The sequence below is a fragment of the Urocampus carinirostris genome, chromosome 5, assembly GCF_059441175.1.
Source record: "Urocampus carinirostris isolate Australia breed hairy pipefish chromosome 5, RoL_Ucar_1.0, whole genome shotgun sequence".
In the NCBI taxonomy this organism is placed as follows: Eukaryota; Metazoa; Chordata; class Actinopteri; order Syngnathiformes; family Syngnathidae; genus Urocampus; species Urocampus carinirostris.
In genome coordinates this window covers 17,839,199-17,866,442 of record NC_142353.1, presented here as the reverse complement: position 1 = coordinate 17,866,442, position 27,244 = coordinate 17,839,199, and the positions used below count along the sequence as shown (strand labels likewise).

Below are 27,244 nucleotides of genomic sequence, written 5' to 3'. Positions count from 1 at the left end.
TCTTTTCAGGAATGGCTGCACTGGATAGTCGTGCTTCCGGTAAAATGGGCTTAAGGGCTGTAATCTACTACACCACCACCACGGTTATTGCCGTTGTCATCGGCATTGTCATGGTGCTCATCATTCATCCCGGTAAAGGCTCAAAAGACGAGTTCACCAACCAGCAGAAAATTGAGCGCATTAGTCCCGCCGATGCCTTCCTGGATCTTATCAGGTAGACACTCTAGAAACTGTACGAGAAACTGAAAAACGGTAATCCGCCAGTTGATGTAGACCAGAACCACACGCGGAAATTCATTGTTTGTGAAGTAGCGTGGCACTCAAGGGTCAAACTGACCTTGAGTGGACGTCCTTACCAACTAGAGTATACTGCTGTAATAAAATAACTATAAACACATAACGCAGAATTTCAGTTAAACGAATGTTTTTTTATTGTCATTACAGACGCTCCCCTACTTACGACTATTTAACTTATGAAAACCGGAAGATAGGAAAAAATTCAGGATGTCGAAAAATATTAGCCTAGCTGTTAGCAATAGGCCGGACCTGCAGGTTCGACGCCGCCTCAAAACAGTGAACCAGCGATATAACCGAAGCACGATGTAGCGAGTGATCTCTGTATGACCACTCTTTGATACAAAAATAAAACATTTTGTGGTTGTTAAGCAGTTTTCTTTGTCATGGGTTGCCGTACAAACTACATGCACTTTCCTGTTTTGAATGGTAGAGCAAGGGGCAGCTTTAAAATGTTTCTTGAGCCGCAAAAAGGAAAATAATGATTTGAAATATGAGAACATTTATGAAGGTAAATGTGTAATCTGTTAAATTTGTAGGCTTCTTCTTGGTTAGTGGAAAAAGACAATATTGTCCTTTTTGTTGTTTGGGGTCTTGGTTGTATGAGAGCAAGGGTGTCAAACATGCAGGCTGGATCAGGACAAGCCAACAGATTTAATCCGGCCCGCGAGACAATGCTGAGATAAATGCTAGAGAAAAAAACAGCCAAACAGCGACATGCAGTTTTAAATACGTCCACTTGATGTCGCCGGGCGCCACTCCCTAAAAAAATGTTGTATTTCTCTCTTTCTTCTTTCTTTCTCTCACTCTCCTTCTCTCTTACAGTCTTTCTCCCCTCTCTTTTTCTGTCTATGTGTCCTTCACTCTTTCTTTTGCTTGCTTTCTCTTTCTCCCTGCCACCCCCTTTCCATCTTTCTCTTTCACTCTAATCTACTAGTCGGGCACCCACAAGAATGATTTTGCTACCATCAGGTCCATGTGCTCAAATGATTTTTACTCCCCTGTGTTAGAGGAAGCAAATCATATGTTTAATGTATTGGTGGGGCTGGAGGGTTCGAGTCTTACTTTTGGTCATGCATAAGTAAAGCTAATGGTATGTTATATTTTGCAGGAACATGTTCCCCCCAAACCTAGTGGAAGCGTGCACCAAACAGGTAACGTGAACTATTTACTGACAAGGTGTCTTTGCTTTCTTTTACAACTTGAATTCCTATATATTTTATTTTGAGGGTAATCGTTGTAAAAATGCCAGGTTTCAATATACCAGTTGTTAACCAAAATATAAGAGAAAATCTATCTAAAATTCAATTATCAGCAGTTTATAGTTTAAGGGTTGGGGTTGCTTCATTACATATTATTTCTTCATATTAAAGAGAACAGATATTATGTTTCGAAAATAAAAAGTAAAATTAATAGCAATTAAATTAAAAATGAATCAAGAAATAAGAATAATGAGTCAAATATTTTAGTAAATAATTTTTGAGAGAAAAGTCTATCTTGTAAAGAGCAAAGCTTTATATTAGGATCTCATTGTAAGTACAAGTGAGCATAGCTGAAATCTTCTGTGGAATTGTAATGACCTAAGTAGATGGATAAGTGGTTTATGTATCGTTGGACTAATGCAAATGTACAGTGCATCCGGAAAGTATTCACAGCGCTTCACTTTTTCCACATTTTGTTATGTTACAGCCTCCTTCCAAATTGTATTAATTTAATCTCTTATCTCAAAATTCTACACAAAATACTCCATTATGGCAATGTGAAAAAGTTTTTTTTTTTTACCTTTTTTTTTAAATTTATTAAAAATAGAAAACTAAGAAATCCCAATTACATAAGTATTCACAGCCTTTGCCACGAAGCTCAAAATTGAGCTCAGGTGCATCTTTTTTCCACTGATCATCCTTAAGATCTTTCTACGGCTTAATTGGAGTCCACCTGCAGTAAATTCAGTTGATTGGACATGATTTGGAAAGGCACACACCTGTCTATATAAGGTCCCACAGTTGAGTGTGCATGTCAGAGCACAAACACCAAGCATGAAGTCAAAACAACTGTCTGTAGAACTGCGAGACAGGATTGTCTTGAGGCACAAATCTGGGGAAGGATACAGAAAAATGTCTGCTGCTTAGAAGGTCCCAATGAGCACAGTGGCCTCCATTATTCGTAAATGGAAGACATTTGGAACCGCCAGGACTCTTCCTAGAGCTGGCCGGCCTTCTAAACTGAGCGATCGGGGAAGAAGGGCCTTAGTCAGGGAGGTGACCAAGAACCCAATGGTCACTCTGTCAGAGCTCCAGCGTTCCTTTGTGGAGAGAGGAGAGCCTTCCAGAAGGACAACCATCTCTGCAGCAATCCACCAATCAGGCCTGTATGGTAGAGTGGCCAGACCAAAGCCACTCCTTTGTAAAAGGAACATGGAAGCCCATCTGGAATTTGCCAAAAAGCACCTGAATGACTCTCAGACCATAAGAAACAAAATTCTCTGGTCTGATGAGACAAAGATTGAACTCTTTGGTGTGAATGCCAGCCACCTTGTTTGGAGGAAACCAGGCACCGCTCATCACCAGGCCAATACCATCCCTACAGTGAAGCATGGTGGTGGCAGCATCATGCAGTGGGGATGTTTTTCACCAGCAGGAACTGGCAGACTAGTCAGGATAGAAGGAATAATGAATGCAGCAATATATAGAGATATCCTGGATGAAAACCTGCTCCAGAGCACTCTTGACCTCAGGCTGGGGCGAAGGTTCATTTTTCAGCGGGACAACGACCCAAAGCACACAGCCAAGATCTCAAAAGATTGGCTTCAGAACCACTCAGTGAATGTCCTGGAGTGGCCCAGCCAGAGTCCAGACTTGAATCCGATTGAACATCTCTGGAGAGATCTGAAAATGGCTGTGCACAAACGTCTCCCATCCAACCTGATTGAGCTTGAGACTTATTGCAAAGAAGAATGGGCAAAACTGTCTAAAGATAGGTGTGCTAAACTTGTGGGATCAGATTCAAAAAGACTTGAGGCTGTATTTGCTGCCAAAGGTGGATCAACAAAGTATTAAGCAAAGGCTGTGAATACTTATGTAAATGTGATTTCTTAGTTTTCTATTTTTAATAAATTCAAAAAAACTAAAAAAAACTTTTTTACATTGTCATAATGGAGTATTTTGTGTAGAATTTTGAGATAACAGATTAAATTAATACAATTTGGAATGAGGCTGAAACATAACAAAATGTGGAAAAAGTGAAGCGCTGTGAATACTTTCCGGATGCACTGTACCATGTGGTTATTTTTGCCATATTGTGATTGAAGATTCGTGTTGTACCTCTGTCTGGAAATGTTTGTTCCATATGTTTTTCTTTACAGCTGCTGGGGAATTCAACGCTCACATAGGCAATGACAGTTAGACCTGGAGAGGCGTGATTGAGAGGAAAGACCCTCCCTGATCTTAACCTGAGAGGTGTTTCGTTATTGAACTTTTATGCTCATCACGGCTTGTCCTTAACAAACACCATGTTCAAACAAATGTGCATTTGGCACCGGGACCCCGGGGCTGCAGTTCGACAGACTTTAAAGTCATTTCATCAGACTTGAGCCTGCATGCTTTGGCTGTTCGGGTGAAGAGAGGGGCGGAGTTGTCAACTGATCACCACCTGGTAGTGAGTTGGCTCCGATAATAGGTAAAGATCCAGGCTTGTTGTGTCTGTTCGGAACGAGTTTCAATTCCCACCTCCGGCAGAACTTCACTTATGTCCCAAAGCAGGGGACAAGAAGTCTGTGTGGACCTTGTTCCGTGCCTCTATTGTTGAGGTAGATGATCGAAGCTGTGGTCGTAAGGTAGTCTGTGCCTGCTCTGGCGGCAACTTTCAGACTTGTTGGTGATCACGGGCGATAAGGGATGCCATAGAGCTGAAGGCGTCTTCTCGGGCTTCCTGGCCTGTGGGACTCCGGTAGTAGCTGGCTGGTATCAACTGGCCAAGCGAAATGAGGCTTTGGTAGTCACAGAGAAGAAACTTGGACATGGGAAGAATTTGGCTCTGACATCGAAGCAACTTCCAAATGTCTTCGAGGAAATTCTGGTCTACCACCTGGCATTTTGGGGGAGAAAACTGTGTGTTATTAATACCTTGTATAGTGAGATGGCTTGCTGCTGACCTCTACCCGGGACATTTTAAAAGGGTGGGCAGAATACTTCCAAAACCTTAGTTCCAACAACACATCTTCCTATGAGTAAGCAGAGTCTTGGGCCCTAAGGTGGGCACTCCTATCTCTGGGGTTAAGGTCACTGAGCTGGCTTAAAAGCTCCTCGGTAGTAAGGTCCCAGGGGTGGATAAGATCCCCGGAGTTCATTAAGGCTAGGATTTTGTGAGTGTGTCATGTGTAACATGCCTCTGCAAAAACATATGGACATTGGGAGTATAGGATATTGGTCAGTCTTTTCTGGGCTGTTCCATGCCTGTATGACCAGTGCCAGAGTTTGGTCAGCAGTAAGTCAGATTTGTTTCCATTGGAAGCGTAACACTGCCATAGCTGCCCTTTGTGATTGACTCTGTCTGTATCCTTTATTTACAGAATTTTTAGGTGTAGCTATGGGCTTAAAGGGTTCCAGTTTGGGGGCCTGAGCATCGCATGTCTGCTTTTATCGGGTGATGTGGTTAATTTGGCTCCCTCAAGCCGTGATCTGCAGCTCTCACTGGACTAGTTCGCTGCCAAGTGAGAAGCAGCTGGGATGAAGATCTGTATCTCCAAGTCATAGACAATGATTCTCAACCGGAAAAGAATGGCATGCCCTTTCCGGGTCAGGGATTCAGGGATGAGATACTACCCCAAGTGGAGGAGTTTAAGTATCTTGGGGTCTTGTTCACGAATGAATGTAGAATGGAACAGGAGATCGACAGACTGATCGGTGCAACTTCTGACGTCATACTCTGTACCAATCTATCATGGTGAAGAAGAAGCTTAGCCACTAGGCAAAGCTCTCGATTTACCAGTTGTCTACTTTTTTATTTTCTTACCTATGCTCACAAACTGGCCCCAAAACAAAATCCCGGATACAATTGGCTAAAATCAGTATCCTCCGTAGGGTGACTCGGTTTTCCCTTTGAGATGGGGTGAAAAGCTCCGCCATCCGGGGATTCAACACGTAGGCCGCTGCTCCAAGTTCGGGGGAGCCAGCTGAGGTGGCCTGGGTATCTGGTAATGATGCCTCCTGGACGCCTCACACAAGAGGTTTTACGGGCATTCCTCACTAGCAGGAAGCCCCGGGGATGACCCAGGACACGCTGAAGAGACTGTCTCTTAGCCAGCCGGGGCTAGGGAGGTCTGGGCTTCCCTACTGAGGCTGCTGCCCCCGCAACCCGACCCTGGATAAGCGAAAGATAATGGATGGATGTAGTCATTTCACCAGAGTCATATCCAGAGGATCATCAAGGCACTGTGAATATATATATATATATATTTGATATATATATGAAATTGCCACTGCACTGCTACCAGCCTTGCTAAAAGCTTCACGGGCTAACGTTTAGGCTTATACTCTTCTTTCAGTTCAAGACACAGTATGTCAACAGGGTGGTCCACGTCAAGGTGACGGTCAACGAGTCTTTCTTCCTTCTCAATGGGAGCCAGGCATTGACAAGGGAGGAGATAATCCCTGTGCCAGGTGCCGTTAATGGGATCAATGCATTGGGCCTGGTGGTCTTCTCCATGTGCTTTGGGTTGATCATCGGGAACATGAGGGAGCAGGGACAGCCCCTGAGGGACTTCTTCGACTGTCTGAATGAGGCCATTATGAGGCTGGTGGCCATCATCATGTGGTACGTACCGAAAAAATTATCCAATGTCACATATTTGTTTTATAAATTACTTACTACCAAGCTGCAGCTTTAGCTATTGTTTGACAAGTTTAGGGTCACCCAGACAATTTTGTGTTATGCATAAGAGTCACACTTTTATTTCTGAAATGAGTTATCCAAAGTCTGTGTTCTTTTGCTTGAAATATAAATCAAACGAGCCTTTTCTTCTACCAGGTATGCCCCCATTGGTATCCTGTTCCTGATCGCGGGGAAAATTGTGGAAATGGATAACATCACATCAATGGGTGGCCAGCTGGGAATGTACACAATCACAGTCATCTGCGGACTGCTGGTACACGCCATTGTGGTTTTGCCCACGCTCTACTTTGTGGTCACACGAAAGAACCCCTTCCTTTTCATTGCCGGCCTGCTGCAGGCTCTCGTCACTGCGCTAGGAACATCCTCCAGGTTTGCTCACATGTTTTTTTAAATGTGTCATGCTAGGATGATGCGCTAATGTGCTCAATTTTTTCCCTTAGTTCAGCTACGTTGCCTATCACGTTCAAGTGTCTGGAAGAAAACAATAAAGTAGACAAACGTGTAACTCGCTTTGTGCTTCCCGTGGGCGCAACCATCAACATGGACGGCACTGCCTTATATGAGGCGCTGGCAGCCATCTTTATTGCTCAAGTGAACAACTATGACCTTAACTTCGGGCAGATTCTCACAATCAGGTAATTGCCGATGATATACACACTTAAACTGTCGTATTTTTTCGCGCACTATAAGCCAATCCTGATTGTAAGGTGCACCCCCCCAAAAAAAATCGCAATTTGTGATAATTTCATCATATAAACGACGCATAGAATTGTAACTACAGTAAGGGATGGCGTTGCACATAAAATGAAATTGTCCAGGGCAACCATACTGTTGAGAATAGTGCCAGATTGCAACTTAGACGCATCGGCTCGCTACAGTTTAACTGTACGGGGCAGGTGTATCGACATTTCGTTCTGTGTGCATTGTTAAAAAGAATGACAATAAAAGTAAATTATTTTCTTCTTCTTCTTCTTTTTTTTGTGTTGTGTCATTGGTGGAATCTGCAGTAATGGACCAAATATTATTCGCTTGTTATCATTCCTCGTGAATTACAGGAAACTTCAGCGACCTAACATTGACGTGGATGATAAAGAGAAGTGTAGCGATTTCAAAAGATATATTCCACTGCTGTTCAAGACGGATTTATAGATTGAGGACTTGATTTGTGGGTGAAGAAGTTGAAATATCATGAGTATGTTGTAAATAATGGTTAAACTATTGTCAAAAGCTCCTGTTTTACTCCTTTAGGTATTATATGAAATATTTGTATATGGAATAATTCTCCTCTCGAGGAGCGTCATAATGTTTCCAAAAGTCACCATGGTGTTTCGTATTTAGAGCGCAAGTGTTATGGAACAAAGAAGCTTGCGGTTTTCCTCAGTGATGCCACAGACAAAAAAAGAATAAGCCGCACCATATTTAAAGCCACAGTGATCAAAACGTAGCAAAAAGGTAGTGGCTTGTCGTCCGGAATCTATGGTACTTTTATCCCAGTAAAAATTGAGAGAGCTCATGTGACAAAGTTTGAGGATATTTTAGAAAACCGTCATTAAAGAGAGCATTCGGCAACGTAAAGCGATTTATTGGTACCTCTTTGATTTTAGGGACCCACGGCTATGAATTTGAATAAACTTATTTATTGTATGGGGGGCAATTTAATTTCATATGGGTTAAAAACTGGCCATAAAAATGGTTCTGTCTATTTCCCTGTAGTATCACGGCCACAGCAGCCAGCATCGGAGCAGCTGGAATCCCTCAGGCAGGCCTGGTTACCATGGTTATAGTGCTCACATCCGTGGGCCTGCCCACTGATGACATCACACTCATCATTGCCGTTGATTGGTTCCTGTAAGTATTTTCTTCACTTAGTTGTAATAATTGCTACCTTAACAGGACGCTTAAGGGGCTTTATATACATTTACATACTGTATTTTCTGCACTATAAGATGCACCACCAAAATGTAGTCTTTTGTGATAATTTCATACATAAGGCGCACCAGACTAGAAAGCACACGGAATTAAAACTACAGTAAGGGCTTGAACAAAAAATAAAAAAGTACCGCATTTGTGCTTATACTGTGCATACATTGGATGGAATGTGAATCTAAACCAGATCGCAGTAAGGAATGTGCCAGATCCTATCCACTAGACTACTAGGTATACAGATGACACATGAAATACAATATTTTTTAGTCTCAATACCAAATCGTTGATGTTATTATTGGGCAGGGCCTGGTCTGTGGTACAGGAATGAGTTAGGGACCATTACAATAGAGTATTGTATTGCCAAGTTGCAAAGTCTTTACAGAGCGCACAAGATTCTGAACTGAATGAAGAGAAAGGCTTTGTGGGAAATAATTTGGTCATTCTGAACTGAATGAAGATAAAGCTGTTGTAGAAAGTCATTTGGTTGTCCTGAAAGATTTAAATTAGTGCTTGGTTGTACGTATTCAAAACATTTGTTACCTACAATGCTTAGTTTGAGCTGAAAAAGTGAGGCAAAATTGTATATTTATTTTTAATTACTTTCGTTTTTCTAATTTCTCTAACATATCTGGTACCATGACTAAATATAGTTTGATGATTAGATAAAACCTAATGCCTTTTCATGTGCCGTCTGTACCCCTAGAGGTCTGGTAAGGGTCTGTTGTCCAGTCGTCAAGATTTGATGTTGTCACTATGGAATATGAGCTTGCTCTGTCCACTCCACGCATCGGCCCGGTATTGCAGTACCTCCGGGAACGGTGCATTCGCAATGATCGCAGCAAGGCTTTAGGGCTAGGACCTTAGCTTGGCCTTTTGGCTGAGAGTAAGTGTCCCGGCTCCTAGGCTTTGAAGCGTATTATGAACTGACCGATAACGGATAATGGATAATGAATAACGAAGATAGATCAATAACCCTTAACCCCCCCCCCCCCCCCGATTCTTCTTGCATCCATTATTATGCATTTGTGAACAACCATCCATATCTTTAGCGGTGCTCTTCTTTAATCATTGCTATTAGATTTGATCCCCGTTGTCACCATTGTAATTCTGGAAAATACAGTAATTTCATATAGTATTTATTTTGGGTCATAGCTTAGCTTTTGAGGGAGATCCAGTGATGATGAAAACAATATGTTAAAACAAAGGGTCCTTTTTTCATGTGTTTTGCAGACACGTTTCTTAGTCATTGTCCTATTTCCGTTTGTCACAGAGACCGACTGCGCACCATGACCAACGTCCTAGGAGACTCCCTCGGGGCCGGCATTGTGGAGCATCTGTCCCGTCACGAGTTGACCACAGACCCCGAGGAGGCCCACTCGGTGGCAGCTGAGGAACTGGACAAGAAGCCTTACCGACTCATTTGTCAGGAAAACGAAAACGAGAGGCCAGTCTTTGACAGTGAGACCAAAATGTAGCAGTGTACAATGTCAGAATCTTCCACAACAAGAATTTTGATAGCTTGGTCTTTTGGTAGCTTTTACCACCAAATGGTGACATTTGTAATCGTGACATTTTTGCCACATTTTACTAGGGTACAGAACATCATTCTCCCCACTTCATGGTACTTGCTCAAGTGGACATGTTTCAAAACAACCATGGGGGATTTTCTTGGTTTTTTTGTTTTCAAGCTAGGTTTGTCTCGATAATTTTATACAACGGTATTTTATGGAATATAAAGTGCAGTTCAAAAGCCCAATTTAGCCAGAAATTTGAAAGTGCGCCTTTATACGGCTGATAAGATTGGAAATGCATAAAATAATTAGAGGTATGCGTTACCATACATGGTTTTTACGGTAACACCTCAATTGTGCGATGATTGGGACCTTTTAATCCGGTGCACCTTGCAGTGCAGAAAAAAACACTATTTTTTGTTAGATTATACAAAGATGAGGCTTAAACACTTATTTGTGACTGCAAAAGTGTGAGACAAGACTAAAAGCTTTACAAGTATGCTGTGTGGTGAAACGTGAACCAAATACTCTTCTATGATGATCCATTCTTCCCACTATAGTCCAGCAATGCTCTGAGCCCGGAAGAACCACACGGTTTCTCACCAACTTATCTTTTTTACATGCCCTCTCATCCTCAACCACTGCGGTGGTGCTGCTAGGGACAAAAAGTTGGATACCATACACATTACGTGAAATATACTGTGAACATGCTGGATTCGTTGTCAAACCCGAAAAAGGGCCGATACCTTTATATTGTGTGAGAGATGTCGTTAAAAGCATGTGTGGTAAACAAATTATTTGTATTATAGTGTGCTTTATTTTATTTTTATCATTTACAGCCAAATGCCCATAAACCCTCCTTTTGTGGTCGACGCATACGTCAGCTGACGATGTTTTGATCCTTGTTTTACCAAATATAGAATTGGAAAAGTAACAGACTATATGATTTTGTATATTTTCTAAGTGTACAAGATTGGTTCCAGACGATCGTTTGTAAGTTGAATTTCTTCGGAAGTTGCTTCAGTGCTATATTTTGTATGTTTATGGTTTGCATAAGTATGTTTAAGGTTTGTATAAGTAACCTGTATTGTTTTGTACTAAAAAACAAACTTTTCATAAAATAATCTCTGTAAAGATAAATAAAATTGAGTTTAACTTACTTTTGGAAGATGACCTTTAACAAGTAGGCGACTTCCTCTTCCGTGGTAAAGAGTGGCCAAAAAAAAGCGATCCACCATTTTCCCAACCGCATCAAGCTTTCTTATTCCACTTTCATTTCAAAAGAAACGGCTCGCCTCTTCTTTACACTTTACACCAATTATAATGAACGGATGCACGAGATATTAAACAATAAACATGTCAAAGTTGTTAGCGCGCTGGAGATACAGTATAGAATGTTTACACATGAACTAGGAAGAGGAAGCGGATTCCTTCTTCCGGGTGGATGCTGGGAGACCTCTTACAGCGCCAGACGCCGGTAGTGGCGGAAAGAAGCACTACAGTACTGTCCTCTACTCGGAAAAAGGTGCACACAATACAATATCAAACTTGCAGCAATGGCCGGATATTTTTCGACATCCCCAAAAAAATTGTTCGTATCTACCGTCGAATGGTAGATAAGTAGGGGAGCGTCTGTAATTGACCCAATTCCAAATCGTTAAAATGCGAGAACAACACTACTGAATTTTTTGTTTTATGCATGGGAGGTTGGAAGAACGTCTGTTATTCATATTTTTATTAACTTTTCGATATTGGAATTATTATTACTCTAAATTCTGTAATTTAACTGTTAGCGTTCAGTGATAGACTTAAGTACATACATATCTCGTATGCAATATCATTTTGAAATCGGTATTTTTTTTTATTAAATTTTCCTAAAAATCCTTAGATGTTGTTTAGGCCATTATTGCATGAGAAATTTGTGAACAGTAAGGCCAGTGTAACGCGAACAATGTTTTAAATAACATTTGCTAATTAGCAATTGTTTAAACAAACGCGTTATGTGATATCAATTCTGATTAATTGGTGTTTTTTTACAAATAAGACTAAAGTGCAACTAGTGTTTTCAAAATGTAAGTTTTTATCCTTCCCCCCCCCCCAAAAAAAAAAAAAATTGTCAGTAAAACCATTTTCGCATGAGTTTACAAAATGTCGAACTTTTCTCAATTCGTAAAAGCAAATCCTACAAAATGTTTCTAAAAATATATTATTGTAGGAGAGTTTTTGTTAGCCTTAAAGGGACAATGTGGAATATTTAGCGCCCCATAATGATACAAAAAACTAACTAACCTAGTAAAAGAAAAACATCATTTGAATACGAGGCAAAAAAATACATGAACTATCATAACAATGTTCATTTTATTTAAAAAATAAAAAAATCATAGGTTGAGAAATGTGTATTCCTTAAACACGTGGAAATCACTACTTAAGTTGGTGGCACTGTCCAGTATCCTGCCGCCAGGCTCGGCTGTGTATCACCGGCGCTTGCTCGCACCAGACAACACAGTGCCATCTAGTGGTCAAATATTCCACATTGGGGCTTTGATATGTAGATTTTGTTCTTGGGAGAATTGTTTTGGATAAGTTTCCTGGAGACACCAAAAATGGATAATGTGATTTTCAAGTGCCTTTCTATGACATGCTTGGAGTTCTCAGACATGTCAATAACAAATATTTGAATATCATAGATATTTTTGTATTTTCTAAAATTATGTTCCCCTAAAATAAGAAGATAGGGTGTGTTTTTCTTATTCAATTCCTACATGTTATTCAGTCATTAAAATGGATTGCAATTTGATGATATCTCTTTTTTTTTTTTTTTCTTTGTGGTTGTTTAGCAAATCGGTGTTATAGCAAAGTTTCCTAAACTGCTTCAATGAAAATGGGGCATTTTTGTCAAATGTACATTTTAACACATTTAAAAAAAAAAAATGAAATACACACCCAAGATATACTTTTCTAGGTTGGGGTCATGGGAACATTAAGGAAAACTTCTTGTAGAAGATTTCTCTATAGACATAACTGTGTACATCTCATAACAGTAGTTGATTTGTAATGGTTATTTGATTACTCTGTTACAAATCCAGTTACCAAATACTATTAAACTATGTTGAGATAATGTTTGTTTACGGTTGTTACTGTCATGTTCACAGGATGTGCGCAGTGTATGTACTTTTTAGTTTGCAAGTTTGTTTTAATAAAATGAAACAAATAGCTTGTGTTTGTGAATGCCCAAGTGGAAACCTTAATGCTATCACATGTAAATCGGTAAATTCATTAATTTTGGGGTGTTGTTAACTTGTTTTTTAAGCTTTTTTTTTAAATGAAAGACTCTGATGTAACGTGTCTGCTCATTTCAAATATACCCCAATCTGACCTTGTGAGCGTTGTATCCACATCTATCAGTTCGCACTCTCCTTTTCAATTCACAGGTTAAGGATTACTTAATCTGGGTTGTAGGGGTAACACTTCCTGTGGTGTATCTTGGAAAAATACAGCCTGGTGGTACACTACCCACTCCAGGCTGTTTTTGGGCAAGGGTTTGCGCTCCTACATGAAACGGTACTGGTTTCCATGTTTACCAGTAGCAGGCAAAGCCTCTAGTTGTTTAAAACAACCAACAATCTGCAATATACTCTAGAGCTGTATGACGGTTGCTCCTGCCTTTGACACTGGACCATAATATCTTACTACATGAGCAGGACTCTCATGAACTGTCTTCTCATGGTTCAGATCCTACCTCCCAGATAGGACGCATTGTTTTAAACACAGTGATATGACCTCTGAGCCTTCTAGTGTTACTTGTGGCATTCCATAAGGCTCAGTACTTGGTCTCCTTCTTTTCAATATGTATATGCTTCTGTTAGGTGATATTATTTATAGGAATGATATTTGTTTCCATTGCTATGTAGATGACACACAACTGTATCTTCCAATGGAGGAATCTGCTTCATTAAATTGTGGACATTGGCCTGCCTCACTGAGATAAAAAGATGGATGCCACTTAACTTCTTGTGCCTCAACCCTGAACAAAAATCAAATTTTAATTATTGTTCCATCTTAATGATGTGACTGGTTCTCAAAAACTGCTCTGAACCTTGACCAAGGTAAAATCACCCAGAGTGACTCGTTCAAAAATGTATGTCACATTTGACCCTAATCTGTTGTTTTAGTTACACGCTAGGAATATTACTAGAATAGCTTTTTTACCCATCTTCACAACATTGTAAAAATTCGCCCGCTGCTGTCCCAGTCTGATGCTGACATTAAAATTCATGCGTTTGTTTCTTGCTGTCTCGATCACTGTAAGGCATTACTGTCTGGTCTCCTGAAGTTTAGCATCAAAAGCCTGCAGCTGGTACAAAATGCTGCAGGGAGGCTTTTAACTCGGACAAGAAAGTTTGATCACACTACCCCAAATTTGGGGTTTTGAGGGTCTGTTAGTATTATACAACATTTTGCATGGACCTGCCTCTTCATGAAATGAAATGATCTGCATTTATATAGCGCTTTTCAAGTCAATGACTTCCCAAAGCGCTTTACATTTCCCAATAGCGGCCTTGTATTGCAGCCATGTAAGACGCTAACCTGCATATTGGGGGTATTAGGGGTTCAGTGTCTTACCCAAGGACACTTCGACATGTGACACGGACAAGCCGGGATTCGAACTGGGATCCCTTGATCCCAAGACGAGTGCTCTACCTCCTGAGCTACTGCCGCCTCATGCCGTTCATATCTTTCGGATTTAATTTCTCCCTATGTTCCTGCCTGGAGCCTCTGTGTAACAATGTCAATGTCACCGCTTGGACGGTGCCCGAACTAAGCTGGCTTCTTTCATTTAATGTCAATGTAATAGGGATTTTTATATGAAGGACATTTATTTTTTAGGCTGTTGAAAATGAAATATTATGGATAGCAGCATATAGAAATATTGCTTTAATTATTGAATTGTATTGGAATGTATTTGTTAGCTTCTCAGCATGTTTAATTATGTTCTCTCAAATACATGAGTCATTTTTACATTTTTCAACATTCGATCAGTCCGGCCCTCGGCTTGTAGCTTCATTCTTTACTTTGGCCCTTCCATCCGTCTGATTCTGACACCCCTGTCATCTAGCAGAAACCACTTTGTGTTTTTAATCAGTGGAAATTAACAAAGATAATAAGGCTTTATTCATTTAGAATCATTTTTGAGTTATTTTCAGTCGACCATCCAAAATGTCGCTTTAATGCATAGGTGTCAAACAGGCGGCCCGCGGGCCAGATCAGGCCCGTTAAGGGATTGAATCCGGCCCCCCTCACTCAGAGAAGCGCAAGAGAAAAACAAGCTTCAGGTTGAAATATGTCAACTTGATGTTGCCAAAGAAAGGTGCCTTGAACAAAGACACTGTATTTGTATTAGTTTTTCTCTCTCTCTCTCTCTCTCTCTCTCTCTCTCTTTTCCACCCCTTTACTCCCATTCTCTGTCTCTTTCACTCTCTGTGTCTCTATTTTTCTCTTCCTTTGTTGCTCTTTGTCTCTTTAACTTCTTTTGCTCTAACTTCCTTTTTTTCCTTTTCTCTCTTCCTACCCTTTGCGCTTTCTTTTCTCTTCTGTCTTTCTATTTCTCTTTGGATTTCTTTCTTCCGCTCCCTTTCTTTTCCCCTCTCTCACGACTTCTCTTTTTATCTCTTGTTTCTCACGCTCTCTCCCTCCTCTCTTTCTTTGTCCTGCCCTCTCTCCTTTTCCCTCCCTCTTTCTCTTATTTCTTTATCTCTCTTTTTCTTTCTCTTTAATCTACTAGTCCGGCCCCTGACAGTTTTGTTCTATCGTGTGGCCCCTGAGTTAAAATGAGTTTGACACCTCTGCTTTAATGTTTAGAAGTCAGGTGCCAGGAAGAAAAGTTGTCTTACAGCGCTCTCTAGCGCACCACAGGCGAGGTGACGCGTGGCATTTCCCTTTTGCCGCCGAAAGAGGGAGTCACTCATGAGAGGTTCGTTGGAGTCAGACGGCGACACTTCCGGTCGGCATTTTGTTCTACGAGAGGAGGAGAGCCTCTTTCGGCCGATCGCAACAAATCGTCACATTTCTCCTTTTTATGCGCTGAGAAAAACAATTGTCTTGGACTCGTCGCGCGTGTCAAATACGACGGTGACGAAAGGACGTGCGCTTCGCCGGAAAACGTGGAAATAATTCGGCTACGAGTTGTGTGACGGAAGAAGGGAGCGAACCGACCCCGGATTATTGTTGATAGCTTGCGAAGCTAGCCACCTAGCCCGAGCGGGCTAGCTCGGCGAGCCAATACGAGTACCTTCTGGAGGAGAAGAAAGGGGGAGCTAGAGATACGAACACAAACCCAGCGAAAACATTCCCCTCCCTTTGGGCGCCACATCCGAAGGTAAATACACTCGCATTCGTGCACTTCACTTTTTCTCTCCAATTACGAACGTATTCATCAAAACACTCACGTTCGTGGGCGTGAGGAAGGGGAAGAGTCCCACGACGTCGTTAATCACAGACCGGGAAGGGAACCGAGGCTAGCGGGGCTAGCATCGACAGCTTGCTAGGTGTGTTTTCGCTCTTGCCCAGGCGTACGGCCTCGAAGCTGGATGTCACTCTTCGAAGCCTTCAGACCCCTTTTCGAAGCCCCCAAACTCGGCTAAGTCCTTGCATTTAAGCCGCGTTGCTTAGTTTGCTTTTTAATGCTACGATCACAAAATTCCTTGCTCGCAATTGTTAGTAGGAGGTTGGCAATATTGTACATTTTTCTCTCCGATCCTAGTAAATACGGATCGTATCGACCAAAGCGATCTAGTACCGATAACTTTGGCTTGGTAATGTCATAATCGTTGAATAATTGTACCTTTTCACCTATAGATGGTTTTTCTTTAAAGTTAGCACAATTGTTTTAGGCACTTAAATGTATCGTTTTCTATTAAATAACTACATCGGAATCGTTTAAAGTACATAAAAATGCATATAAATATTTCCATTACCACTGTTTTGGAAGAAAAGTCAAGGGGGGTTCATCGAAAAAGCAACAATGTAACGTAAATACAAATACTGTGTAACAATGTAATTAAGAACTAAAGCACCTTCCATTGCACAATATTTTCAAAATAAAGTCAGTAAAGCAATCAAAGCTGGGATAAGGAAACCAAAATTTTGATAGGGCCATAACGGATCATAAACCAAACATGTCTGGAACTGCAAAAAAAACAGCCTTATAAGTTCTCCTCAAATTTCATTTAAACCCGTATTTTAAAATCAAAAGAACTTCTCATAAATACAGCATAGCTCAGGAGGTAGAGCGCTCTCTTGGGACAGAGAGGTTACAGGGTCATTTCCTTCTCTGAGGTAAATGTCGAAGTGTCCCTGTGCAAGACACTGAACTCCTAATGCCCCCGATAGGCCGGTAGGTGCCTTGCATGGCTGCCCCTGGATATCAGTGTGTGAAGCACATTGTAAAGAGCTGTGGGAGGTCTTCAGTGACTTGAAAAAGCACTGAATATATTCAGATTATTTATTTAAAAGCTAGTCATTCAATATTTGATACTTATTCCAAAGAAAACCTCCACAAAAAGATTATTTTATGTATACATCCTTCCCCATCTCATGCCATTTCAATTTCTAAAAAAAAAAAAATATTTTATGTAGCCACTAGGCAGCGTAACAGTGCCACACACAGCTCTAGGGGTGCAGGTTGCTGACTCCCGAAATAAAGTATTAATTGTCTGTTGTGACAGTGACAACTTTTCAAGAACAGTTCTGTTTACCTTTTGGTTGCAGCTTGTTGGTCTCTGCAGGGTGGTCCTCTTCCACCTGTTTATGTCCATTTGTGGCATTGTTGTTTTTCTTTAGTTGTTTAAAAGGTGCACACTGCACTGAGGATGTTGTTTGCCTCTGTTACTTTTAATTTCTGGGGTGATGGCATATATTTGGCCCTTTCCTCCGCCGCGCGGGCAAGATGAAGCAGCAGGCCAAGTAGGAAATTGTGCTAAAAGCGTGCCTGTCAGTCATGACTCAAGCATAAACTTAAAAATTGGACAAGGGCTCTAGGTGAGAGAGAGAAGCACTGCGCTATTTACGCTGAAAAGCTGCGCTTTAAAGAAATTGGTGGAGGAGTGAAGTTTTGATCCCTTGACAATTGTACCCTTCCGATCCAAGTACTTAATTAGTATTGATAATATTGATATTTGGATCAATCTCCCCACCCTTAATCGTTAGCCAAACAGAACAAGCCACTGAGCTGTGGTGGAAAGCAGACCCGCAGAGTGAGCGCTTTCCCACCACTGGGGGCTCTTGGTGAATGTAATTGACATACACTTGAAACGCCGCAGGATTATTCGATTAGGATTGATCACTTTATTACAGATGATTTGACTTTATCGAATCGTAGGTAGTGGTATTTGAATGTTCCCGGCGTGTATGTGTTTCCGAGGCGATAAGCAAAGCACCATTCAGGGTGCATCTGCTCACTTTTGTGCCGCCTCCTGGCCTGTCAGTCTCCCAGCTGTCATCATGAGCCCACACGTCCTGCTCTGTGTAGTGCAAGCCCACGGGCATTCTACTACCAGTTTGTGTTTACAATACCCCCCCCCCTACTTTTATTCATTATGTCTTTTAGGTTCCCTAGCGCAGAGTCTTTAAACCAGTGTGCCGTGAGACTTAAACCATTTTTCTGTTTTCCATCTTTTTATATCCTAGCTATCTGCTCATAAGATTGTACAAAAATATATTTTACCTGCCACCACAACCTTTTTATGTGTTAGACTACTTTAAAATAAATCTACCAATTTTTCAACTTTTAATAAAAATCTTGATGCGAGACTAGTATTTTAGTCTATGGCTGCTTTATTTTGAAGCAAGATTAAATATTTGTGCATTTATAAACTGTTTCAACGATCGCATTTAGATTTCAACTTTGGTAAAAGCTTTCGGTTTTTATACATTCTTGCCGTTCTGGAAACGGTGCTTTTGACGTAGATAGTGTGTGATTAAAATCGACTGCTTTTTTATTTCAAAAGCTTGGCATGTACGCCTTTATTCACAAACAATAGGATTTTTATGTTTGGCATTGAACATAACCCCTTAACGGACCGTTAATAGGCCGCCGGACTATTGATAGACAAATATGTGTCTGTATGGTGCCACCAGTCACTGAAATGCGTCATGCCACATTTTATTGAAAGGCTAAAACTCTTAGGATTCAAGATATTATGAGCATTTCAAGATATACTCATCACAGAAACATCACAATCAGTCTGAAAAGTAAAAGAAAAATTTGCAAAGGTTCTAGTGATCATCTCTAGAGGTGCAACTGACGATTATTCTCATAATCGATGAATCGCTTGGATGATTTTTTTCAATGCATCACATATCCTTATGACATTTCTAATTTCCTTCTCTTTATTCAGATATTTAAGTTTTGGATGAATAGAAAAGTAGTTAACTCAACAGAATATTCCATATCATAAAATAATAGAAAAATCTGAATGGTTTGTCAATTAACAAAAATACATTCAAAAATAATAATAATAATAATAATTTCCTTGTATTGTCATTCTGTGTAACAATGTACACAGAACGAAATGTCGTTGCACCTGACCCGTTGTAGCGAGCCGATGCAGCCGCAGCCAACAGAGGGCGCCGCCGACCACTTTTTAAGTCTTAGGAATAATATGATATACACCTGCAAATTTGTAAGATACTCTTTTTCTACCACATTATCCAAATACCATATTATATTTTCATTGTAGCATTTCTTTTTCTCTGCAAAAAGTTATCAAAAATTGAAACCCATTTTTCAAAAATGAAAAAATTTTTGGGATTAAATCTTGGAATGTGATAAACGTACTCAATATGAAAATAATATATATAATATGCTTAAAATCTGCCCCTTGTGTAAAGTTGAACATGTTGTTATTATTACTAACTTTCTTTTTATTTCATGTATTTTATTTACTTATTTTCAGATTTTTGTCCATACATCTCTTCCCTTGAAAAGTGTATACTTTGTTTCATGGTGAAACAGTTATAGTTGAAACTTTCATGCCAATTTTGTTTAATAAAAACATTTTTGAAAAAAGGTGAGATTTTTTTTTTTAAACTAGTCTTGGCACCCTCTGGGAGACTAAAGTGGCCCTACAACTTTTAGCCTCACAAAAGAATTGTGTGCGCTCGTATTTATATTTATTTAACGTACTGAGTGGCTTATAAATCACTTAATACAACCAATCAATCATCTAATTAGTTGCCAGCGTTTTTAATAATCGATTTTATCGATTGATTGATGCAGCCCTAGTCGTCTGCAAATGGCCACTTTTAGAAACGCCTTAACCTACCGTTAGAAAAATGTTTAAAATACATTGTTTCATTTTTCAGATTGTGATCAAATTTGACAAGGTACCAGTAAGGCTTCGAGCTATTTTCAAAGAGTAAATGCGATTAGACCAAATTCTCCAAATGGTTCAGGAACAACATGAAATTTACTTTGGGTACCATCTTTTAGCTGAAATCATCAATGCAGCGGGCAGCACGGCCGCGCAGTGGTTAGCCCGTGTGCGGCACAGTTCTGAGGTCATGAGATCGAACATTCCTGTGCCTAGTTTGCATGTTCTCCCCGTGCTTGCGTGGATTTCCTCCGGGCACTCTGGTTTTCTCCCACGTTCCAAAAACATGCATATCAGGTTAATTGGCCGGTCTAAATTGTCCTTCGGTGTGAATGGGCGAGTAAGTCATCTGTTTATGTGTCCCCTGCAACTGCCTGGCAACCAGTTCAGGGTGTCCCCTGCCCATTGCCCAAAGATAGCTGGGATGGGCTCCAGCACCCCCGCGACGCTACTGAGGATAAGCGGTGCAGATAATGGAGGGATGGATGGATCATCGATGCAGCCTCTGTCCAGCTGCCTGTGTTCGGCATGCACCTACGTGTCTCTCTTAAACGCGCTCGCATTACTCTTTTTTTTTCATCTTGTTTTGGGGTTTGGGTTGGCATTAGAACTGTATTTGAAACAGTTCCTATTTACTTTCACCTATTTCACAGCACGCGCGTTAAGACACTCTACACTACCCAGTGAAAAAAATAATAAACAATATAAAGGCTATTTTAACTTTGTGGGGCGTTGTTAACACATAATTAATAGAGAAAATATTGGACCTTTTTAGGACACCTTCAACCATGGCCCCTCATATAAAAAGTTGAGTGAGTGCAGTTTTACACCAGAACCAACTCACCTTGCGGTAGAAACTCATACTGCCGGAGAGAGGATTTTTTTACATTTATTTAGTACATCATACCTTTTGATAGTAATGACCTAGAGACTCGCTTCTTTAAGACATACTCAGAAATTAATGACATGGCGCATTAAATCAATCAACAAACTGGATCCGGCCCACGGGCCGTAACTTTGCTTTGATTGATGTCGCACAAGCCCTCAGGCTTGCTGCTACCAGGTTGTGTTTACAATACCTGCCCTACTTTTATTTTTCTTGCGTTTTAGGTACTATAGCCGGGGGACAGTAATGTGCAGTGAGACTGTGTGAAATGTGCCACAGGAAAATTGGCCAATTTTTCCTTGCAAAAAAGCATTCCATAGTTCACTATCTTTGCTTTCAACCATTGCTCAGTTGAGTAACAACATTCATCCATATAAGTAGAAGGCATTAGATTTTTTTTAATCTTTTTATATACTAATTATCTGCTCATGAGATAGTACAGGGAAATATCATACCTGCCAATACTACCGCTTTACATGTTAGACCAGTGGTTGGCTGCGTGACAATTGGTAACAGTCCAGAATAGAAAAATCTGCTTTTTTTTATACTTATACCGTATTTATTCATGTATGCGCACATTTTTTAGTTGTGTTTTGCATATTAATCAAAAATATGCATAGTATATAAATTTTTGAATTTGTATTAATTTAGGACATTTTTTTGGTCATTCTCATTCTAAATCGTTTCATAAATGAATACTGTTTGAAGTGGCACAACGATTTCTTTTTTTGTAATATATTTTTATTTAAATTTTTTCTTTAACACGGGCAGAGACAACTGGGGGATGGGGGTGCGTGGGGATTCAGAGGACTTACATTTAACGTGTTACAGTCAGTAAACATACGTGTTTCCACGAAAAACAACGTGAACAAATGACACTTTCCACCTAAAAAATACATATAACCACATCTGGAAAACTAACTCATTAGGTAAATAAATAAAATGAGAAAAGGGGATATAGATGTAAATAATAATAATAATAAAACATAAAATCAAGAAATGATAACAAAAGTAATCAAATAATTTAGAAATGATAATAAAATACAAGAAACAGAGAAATGAAAACTACAATTTCCCATTGATTTTCAATGTTGAATGAGAAATTGGGCTTTAAAGTTATGGATTCTCTGCAGCTGACTGGTGTCTGCACTGTAGAAAACCAACTGCAGAATATGTGGAAAGTTGAATCTTTGTATATAGTCGAACCTCTTCATACAAGCGCTTCTAAACTCAAAAATTTGGATATACGAGTTTTATTACCAGCAAAAATCTTGGTCGCCATACAAAGGAAAATTCAGGTCACAAGTAGCTACCCCTCGTGACTGCTTACTGCTGGCATCGGCATTACAGTTTGTGCAGGCAAACTACGACAGGCAAAAAATGGTGCTGTAAAATGTTTGTGTGTGGACGTTCAGTTAGTTACGGTAACTTATTTTTAAGTGTACACTAAGCGCTTATGTATCATCAAAAGCCTTTCAATTTTATACCTATCTAACTCTGCCAATTGCCTCCTGTATTGATGGTTGCATTTCCCCTTATTAATCGATAATAAACATTACGCACTTCTATTTACCCACAGCTAGACAAACTATGGATAATGAAGCGACAATAGTAGCAATCTACAATGACGTTGTCGTCTGCTTCCAGTGACTTTGATGTTAGACCCAAAATGGGCTCGACGAGATCGTCATAAGAAATATTATAATTATAATAATATTTATATTGTGTAATAGGGCTGCGCGATTTAGGGAAAAAACATATTGCCATTTTTCAGACCAGTATCGCGATTTCGATGCGATTTTAGTTTTTTTTAGGTGCATTTTCTGTGCCAGTTTTTTTGTCAGAACCCAATCATATCGACATGCTTAACCTTAGGAAAACAGCGTTCTCTTCTGGGTAGCTTTGTTAGGGTTGCTTCTGTTGACAATTTTTTACTTTTTGATTCCTCAATCGATTTAAGTACAGTACCTACCTACCTGTGAATTTTAATAGATAGCACTTCGAGCTCATTGAAATAGTGGTCCAGTTTACACAATTTTCAAAATAAATACATATCACAAAATAACATTTGCATTATTTATTTAGACATGTCTTCATAACCAAACAAAGTCAACCTCTAACATGAATAACATTTGAAAAAAGGAAATAATTAACTCTTAAAAATGTTTAAGAACATTTGCACACTATAAAATAAACTTTGTGCTCTTAAAATAGCCCACACAAAACAAAGTAAACCTGTATCATTAAAAAAAAGGAAATTAAAACCAGGGCTGCATGATACTTGAATTGCAATTTCGATCCAATTTTCGATTTTAAAAGAAAGGGTGCGTTTTCTGTGCTTGTTTTTTTTTCCAGGAGAGAATATAAACATGGTGACATGCAAGCATAACTTGAGATAATGTACTTTGAGATAGAGAGTTACAAAATATCGTCTATGGATGTACAAATAAAAACAGAATTGCAGTTGAATAAATGGTCTTTGTTGTCATTATGCAAAAGCACAACAAAATTTGAGGGTTATTGCTTTCAGTGTAAATAAACAAGTGGCTGGCGAGCTACACGCTAAAGTCAGGTCCCCACGACTTCTGCAATGTCTTTACCTCACCTTTATTGGTTGGTGCCATTAAAACCTGCTTCTAAATGGCCATGGATGTTAAACCCCGATATTTGACAATTCTCCTTGGCCAGACACTTAGTCAATCAGTTAACAAAGTTCAACTATGAATCCTTCAAAAACCCGCAGTGGTTTGCAGTTACACTATTGTTCTATGTCACATGGCTATATCGATTTGATTTCGGTTAATTGTGCAGCCCTATTATGTAAACAATAAGAGATGATCAAAAACGTGTAAAATACAGATTAGCGTATAAATTGAAAGATATGCGATCCCTGTCACGCCTCCTTGCCTGAATATTTTTTTTTAGTTAAAACATTTTTCTTGGCTCAAAAAAAGTTTAAGAGACACTCCCGTAGCGGTTGCCTTTTCCTGAGCAATGACTGGGTTCCCTAGCAATTTTCAAAACTGTTGTTGATAGACTTCACCTCTCCCAGATATTTTCATAAACGCTAACTCAGTGTTTTGTTTTTTGTATTCATGCCAGTGTTCTCTAATGGGAGTACTTCAATATTAAATTCAATCATTATTTGAAGCAGATACAGAAAATCATTCTTGTATTTAGAAAGCTACACTCTAAAAACAGTTAGGTCAAAAACAATCACCAATGGTACCCTCCTCTATTTGTGTTAATTTGTCGAAAAAAATTGTTGTTTTATAGCCATACAACACCCAAAATGAATCATTTTCTTTAAAGTAATAACCATAAAACATGTTCTTTTTTAGTATTTTTAGTTATTTGGTTTCATACTCAAACTATTGTTTTTTTTTGTTTGTTTTCTAAATAACAGTCTCCCTAAATAGGGGTTGTATTGTAAATAAAAATACTCGCCAAAAACGAGGGCATTTAAAACAAAAATAAAGTTGGGTTATTTTGATGTAAACTTCCCAAAATTGTGTGTTTATAACAGCCTAAATAATATCCCTACATATTGAGTGATGTTTTTACCCAATTTCGTTTGTGTCTTCTGAAGGCAGCAAATAATTTACAGTAGTATGCAGTAGCACAACTTGATCGTTTCTCCTCTCTAACCATCCGTAATGTGCACGAGATATCATGGAGCTCGCACAATACCTTTTGTCCAGCCGGTGAGCATTGGCTTACTTAGGACGTGCCACTGCACTGATTCGATTGAATGGCTTCCGAACCTTAGTGAGTACACTGTGTTTTCTTTATAGATTATTTATTGTTGCATTCTTGCACGTGTGTTTGTGTTTAAACCCCTTTTGAATTACGATAGACAGCTCTGGGCTCGCTCTTTGATTGACAGCTGCTGATGCAGTCACATGTACTAATCGCAACACACCGTGTTACGTTCCCCTACTAGGTACAGTAATCCCCTGCTATATGGCGGTTTACTTTTCTGATTTTAATCGTGCGTTGTGTTCTGCCTTCTGATTTGGTAAACAGTCACGGTACCTCTTCTCTACCTGTGCGTCAATAACATTGCTTGCCAAACTTAAATAACTTCTTGTAATTATGTGTTTTGTGAACTTTAGCAAGTAGCTCGAGATTGGGACCCTTTGATAAGCCGTTCATTGCAGTTCTCCAACATAATCGACATGTTGACTAGAACATATTTTTGCCATGGAAGGATGTGACTTCTCTTCACTAATATTGAGCAATCATTGTTTTGCCTTCACAAATTATCTGTGATCAACCCCCCCTCCAGAAAAAAAAGTATAGATCAACTGATCTGGTTCTCCAAGCAGCGCAGAAAAGGTTGAATCAAGGTCTCTGCTAAACATATGCGTAAGCCTACAAATTGTTTGTTGTATGGTGTCGTTGTATAATAGAGCATTGACTAAATAAAGCAGTAAGTCCCCACTCTGCACTGTCCGCAATCACAGACTGAAGCAAAAGTAAAGGCTGTCGCGAATATTTTTCACATTTGTTAATACTTTTCACATTCGCAATTAGCGTCTTTTTTCTCTGCACACCCTTTGTGACAAACCTTGACTCAAATGTCGAAAAAATGTCGTCAACGTGCATCGACAGAAGCAGTAAACACCGGTATTGTGCCTAAATCTGACTCCCCTGCAGATTCTGACTCCCCTTCAGGTGACTGCGAACTCAGATTTTCCAATGCTTCTCAGCGTTGTGCTTCCGACAGAACGAGTGTCGCGATTGTACTCTCTATGTTGTGTTTATTGAGAAATATAGATTGCTGTGATTAAAAAAAAAAGCGATCGTTGTCTATATACTGAGTTTATTAAGGCATTCACGAGAATGTCAATAGCACATTGGGTCACCTACAGTAACTAAACGCTGTACCATTCATGCCCAGGGCCGATTTTAGGTTAAGAGTTTTGGGGGTGCTAAGCACCCAGAGTGTCCTATCACTCTTCCTTTCCCCCAAAAACCACATACAAACATCTCATCTCATCTCACCGCTTATCCTCATTAGGGTCGCGGGGGGGCTGGAGCCCATCCCAGCCATCTCCGGGCAGTGGGCAGGGGACACCCTGAACTGGTTGCCAGCCAATCGCAGGGCACACAGGGACAGACAACTCATTCGCTCATTCACACCTAGGGACAATTTGGACCGGCCAATTCACCTGAAATGCATGTCTTTGGAATGTGGGAGGAAACCGGAGTGCCCGGAGGAAACCCACGCAAGCACGGGGAGAACATACAAACTCCGCACAGGAAGTCTGGAGCTGGATTTGAACCCACGACAGGTTCCCATGACATGAACTGTGCCGCACAAGCGCTAACCACTGCGCCGCCGTGCTGCACATACAAACATATTTCAGTAATTTGAATAAGTAATAAATGAGAAAATGATAATCAACCTCTTTGTTCTAAACACAACCTGTTTTATTACCAAGAAGATAAGAATTCAGTATCATAAAACTCTGTATCAATTCATATTTTTTAATAGTGAATGTTTTTGCGATAATCCATTAAATGTGATGATACGTGGTCAACTAATGAGAAAAAAATACATAATTATCAGAATACGTCTTAACCCGGTGCTAGAAAACAAATGGACAGCACCATTTCAAGGTAGTGGGGTGTTTCCGACGCTGCGTTGTACACATTTTTGTTTTCCTTATTTATCTAGCGTTTATCATATTCAAGCTTATCTTGTCCTATTTTAAAAAATAGTTTTAAAATTGCTATCATTCTTGGGGTTGCTTGAGTTCAGTTTGGAGGTGCTAGATTCCCTCAAAAACGGGCTGGTTACTCCAATGTTCGCGACCACGACTAGTAGTACACAAGTAGGCTTTATCTAGCATATTATATTAGCCATGTGCTACAATAGCTTTATTGTAATACATGTTTATTGTACGTAGTTTTTCACTGATTGCTGTTACCAGGGCACAATTGTGACTGACTCTTTGTTTTTATTCGATTTCCTCGTGTAAACAACCACACTTAATCAGCCATTTGAAAGTTAAGTCATATTAGTTGTATTGAAATGATAATTTATTAGCTGTAAAAGTTACCAGTGCACTATTAATGTTTTATTTGATTTTCGAACAAATATTCTTTGTTTCTTTTTGCATTATTAGAATTTTCTTGCGCCATTTTTTTAAGCTTTTACAGCCAATGTATATCGGCTCCAAATATCGGTTATCGGCCTCCTCTTAATACGGATAATCGGTATCGGCCCTGAAAAACCCATATCGGTCAATCCTTAGTATGTAGTATACATATTTTGGTCATTTGTACTACCTTGGCATCCCTGCCCTGTATTTGTAAGGTATATTTCTATGTAATAGACAATGTAAGGATTGATTGATTGG

At 39.8% G+C, this 27,244-nt stretch overlaps 2 protein-coding genes across 3 annotated transcripts in view; both read left to right on the top strand.

Moving 5' to 3' along the window:
- Positions 1–12,738, top strand: part of LOC148365655 (excitatory amino acid transporter 1-like) — a 35,741-nt gene extending 23,003 nt beyond the window's left edge. Inside the window, exons 4-10 of the mRNA XM_088336041.1 lie at positions 10–214; positions 1,406–1,448; positions 5,837–6,105; positions 6,319–6,552; positions 6,624–6,818; positions 7,897–8,031; positions 9,380–12,738. Of these exons, the coding sequence (XP_088192167.1) occupies positions 10–214; positions 1,406–1,448; positions 5,837–6,105; positions 6,319–6,552; positions 6,624–6,818; positions 7,897–8,031; positions 9,380–9,584 (1,286 nt within the window). The 3' untranslated portion in view covers positions 9,585–12,738. The remainder of the gene's footprint in view (positions 1–9; positions 215–1,405; positions 1,449–5,836; positions 6,106–6,318; positions 6,553–6,623; positions 6,819–7,896; positions 8,032–9,379) is intronic.
- Positions 12,739–15,644: 2,906 nt separating this feature from the next.
- Positions 15,645–27,244, top strand: part of nipbla (NIPBL cohesin loading factor a) — a 54,376-nt gene continuing 42,776 nt past the window's right edge. For both annotated transcript variants that reach the window (XM_088336040.1, XM_088336039.1), the window contains exon 1: positions 15,645–15,996. The gene's annotated coding sequence lies outside the window, so the exon portion shown is untranslated. The remainder of the gene's footprint in view (positions 15,997–27,244) is intronic.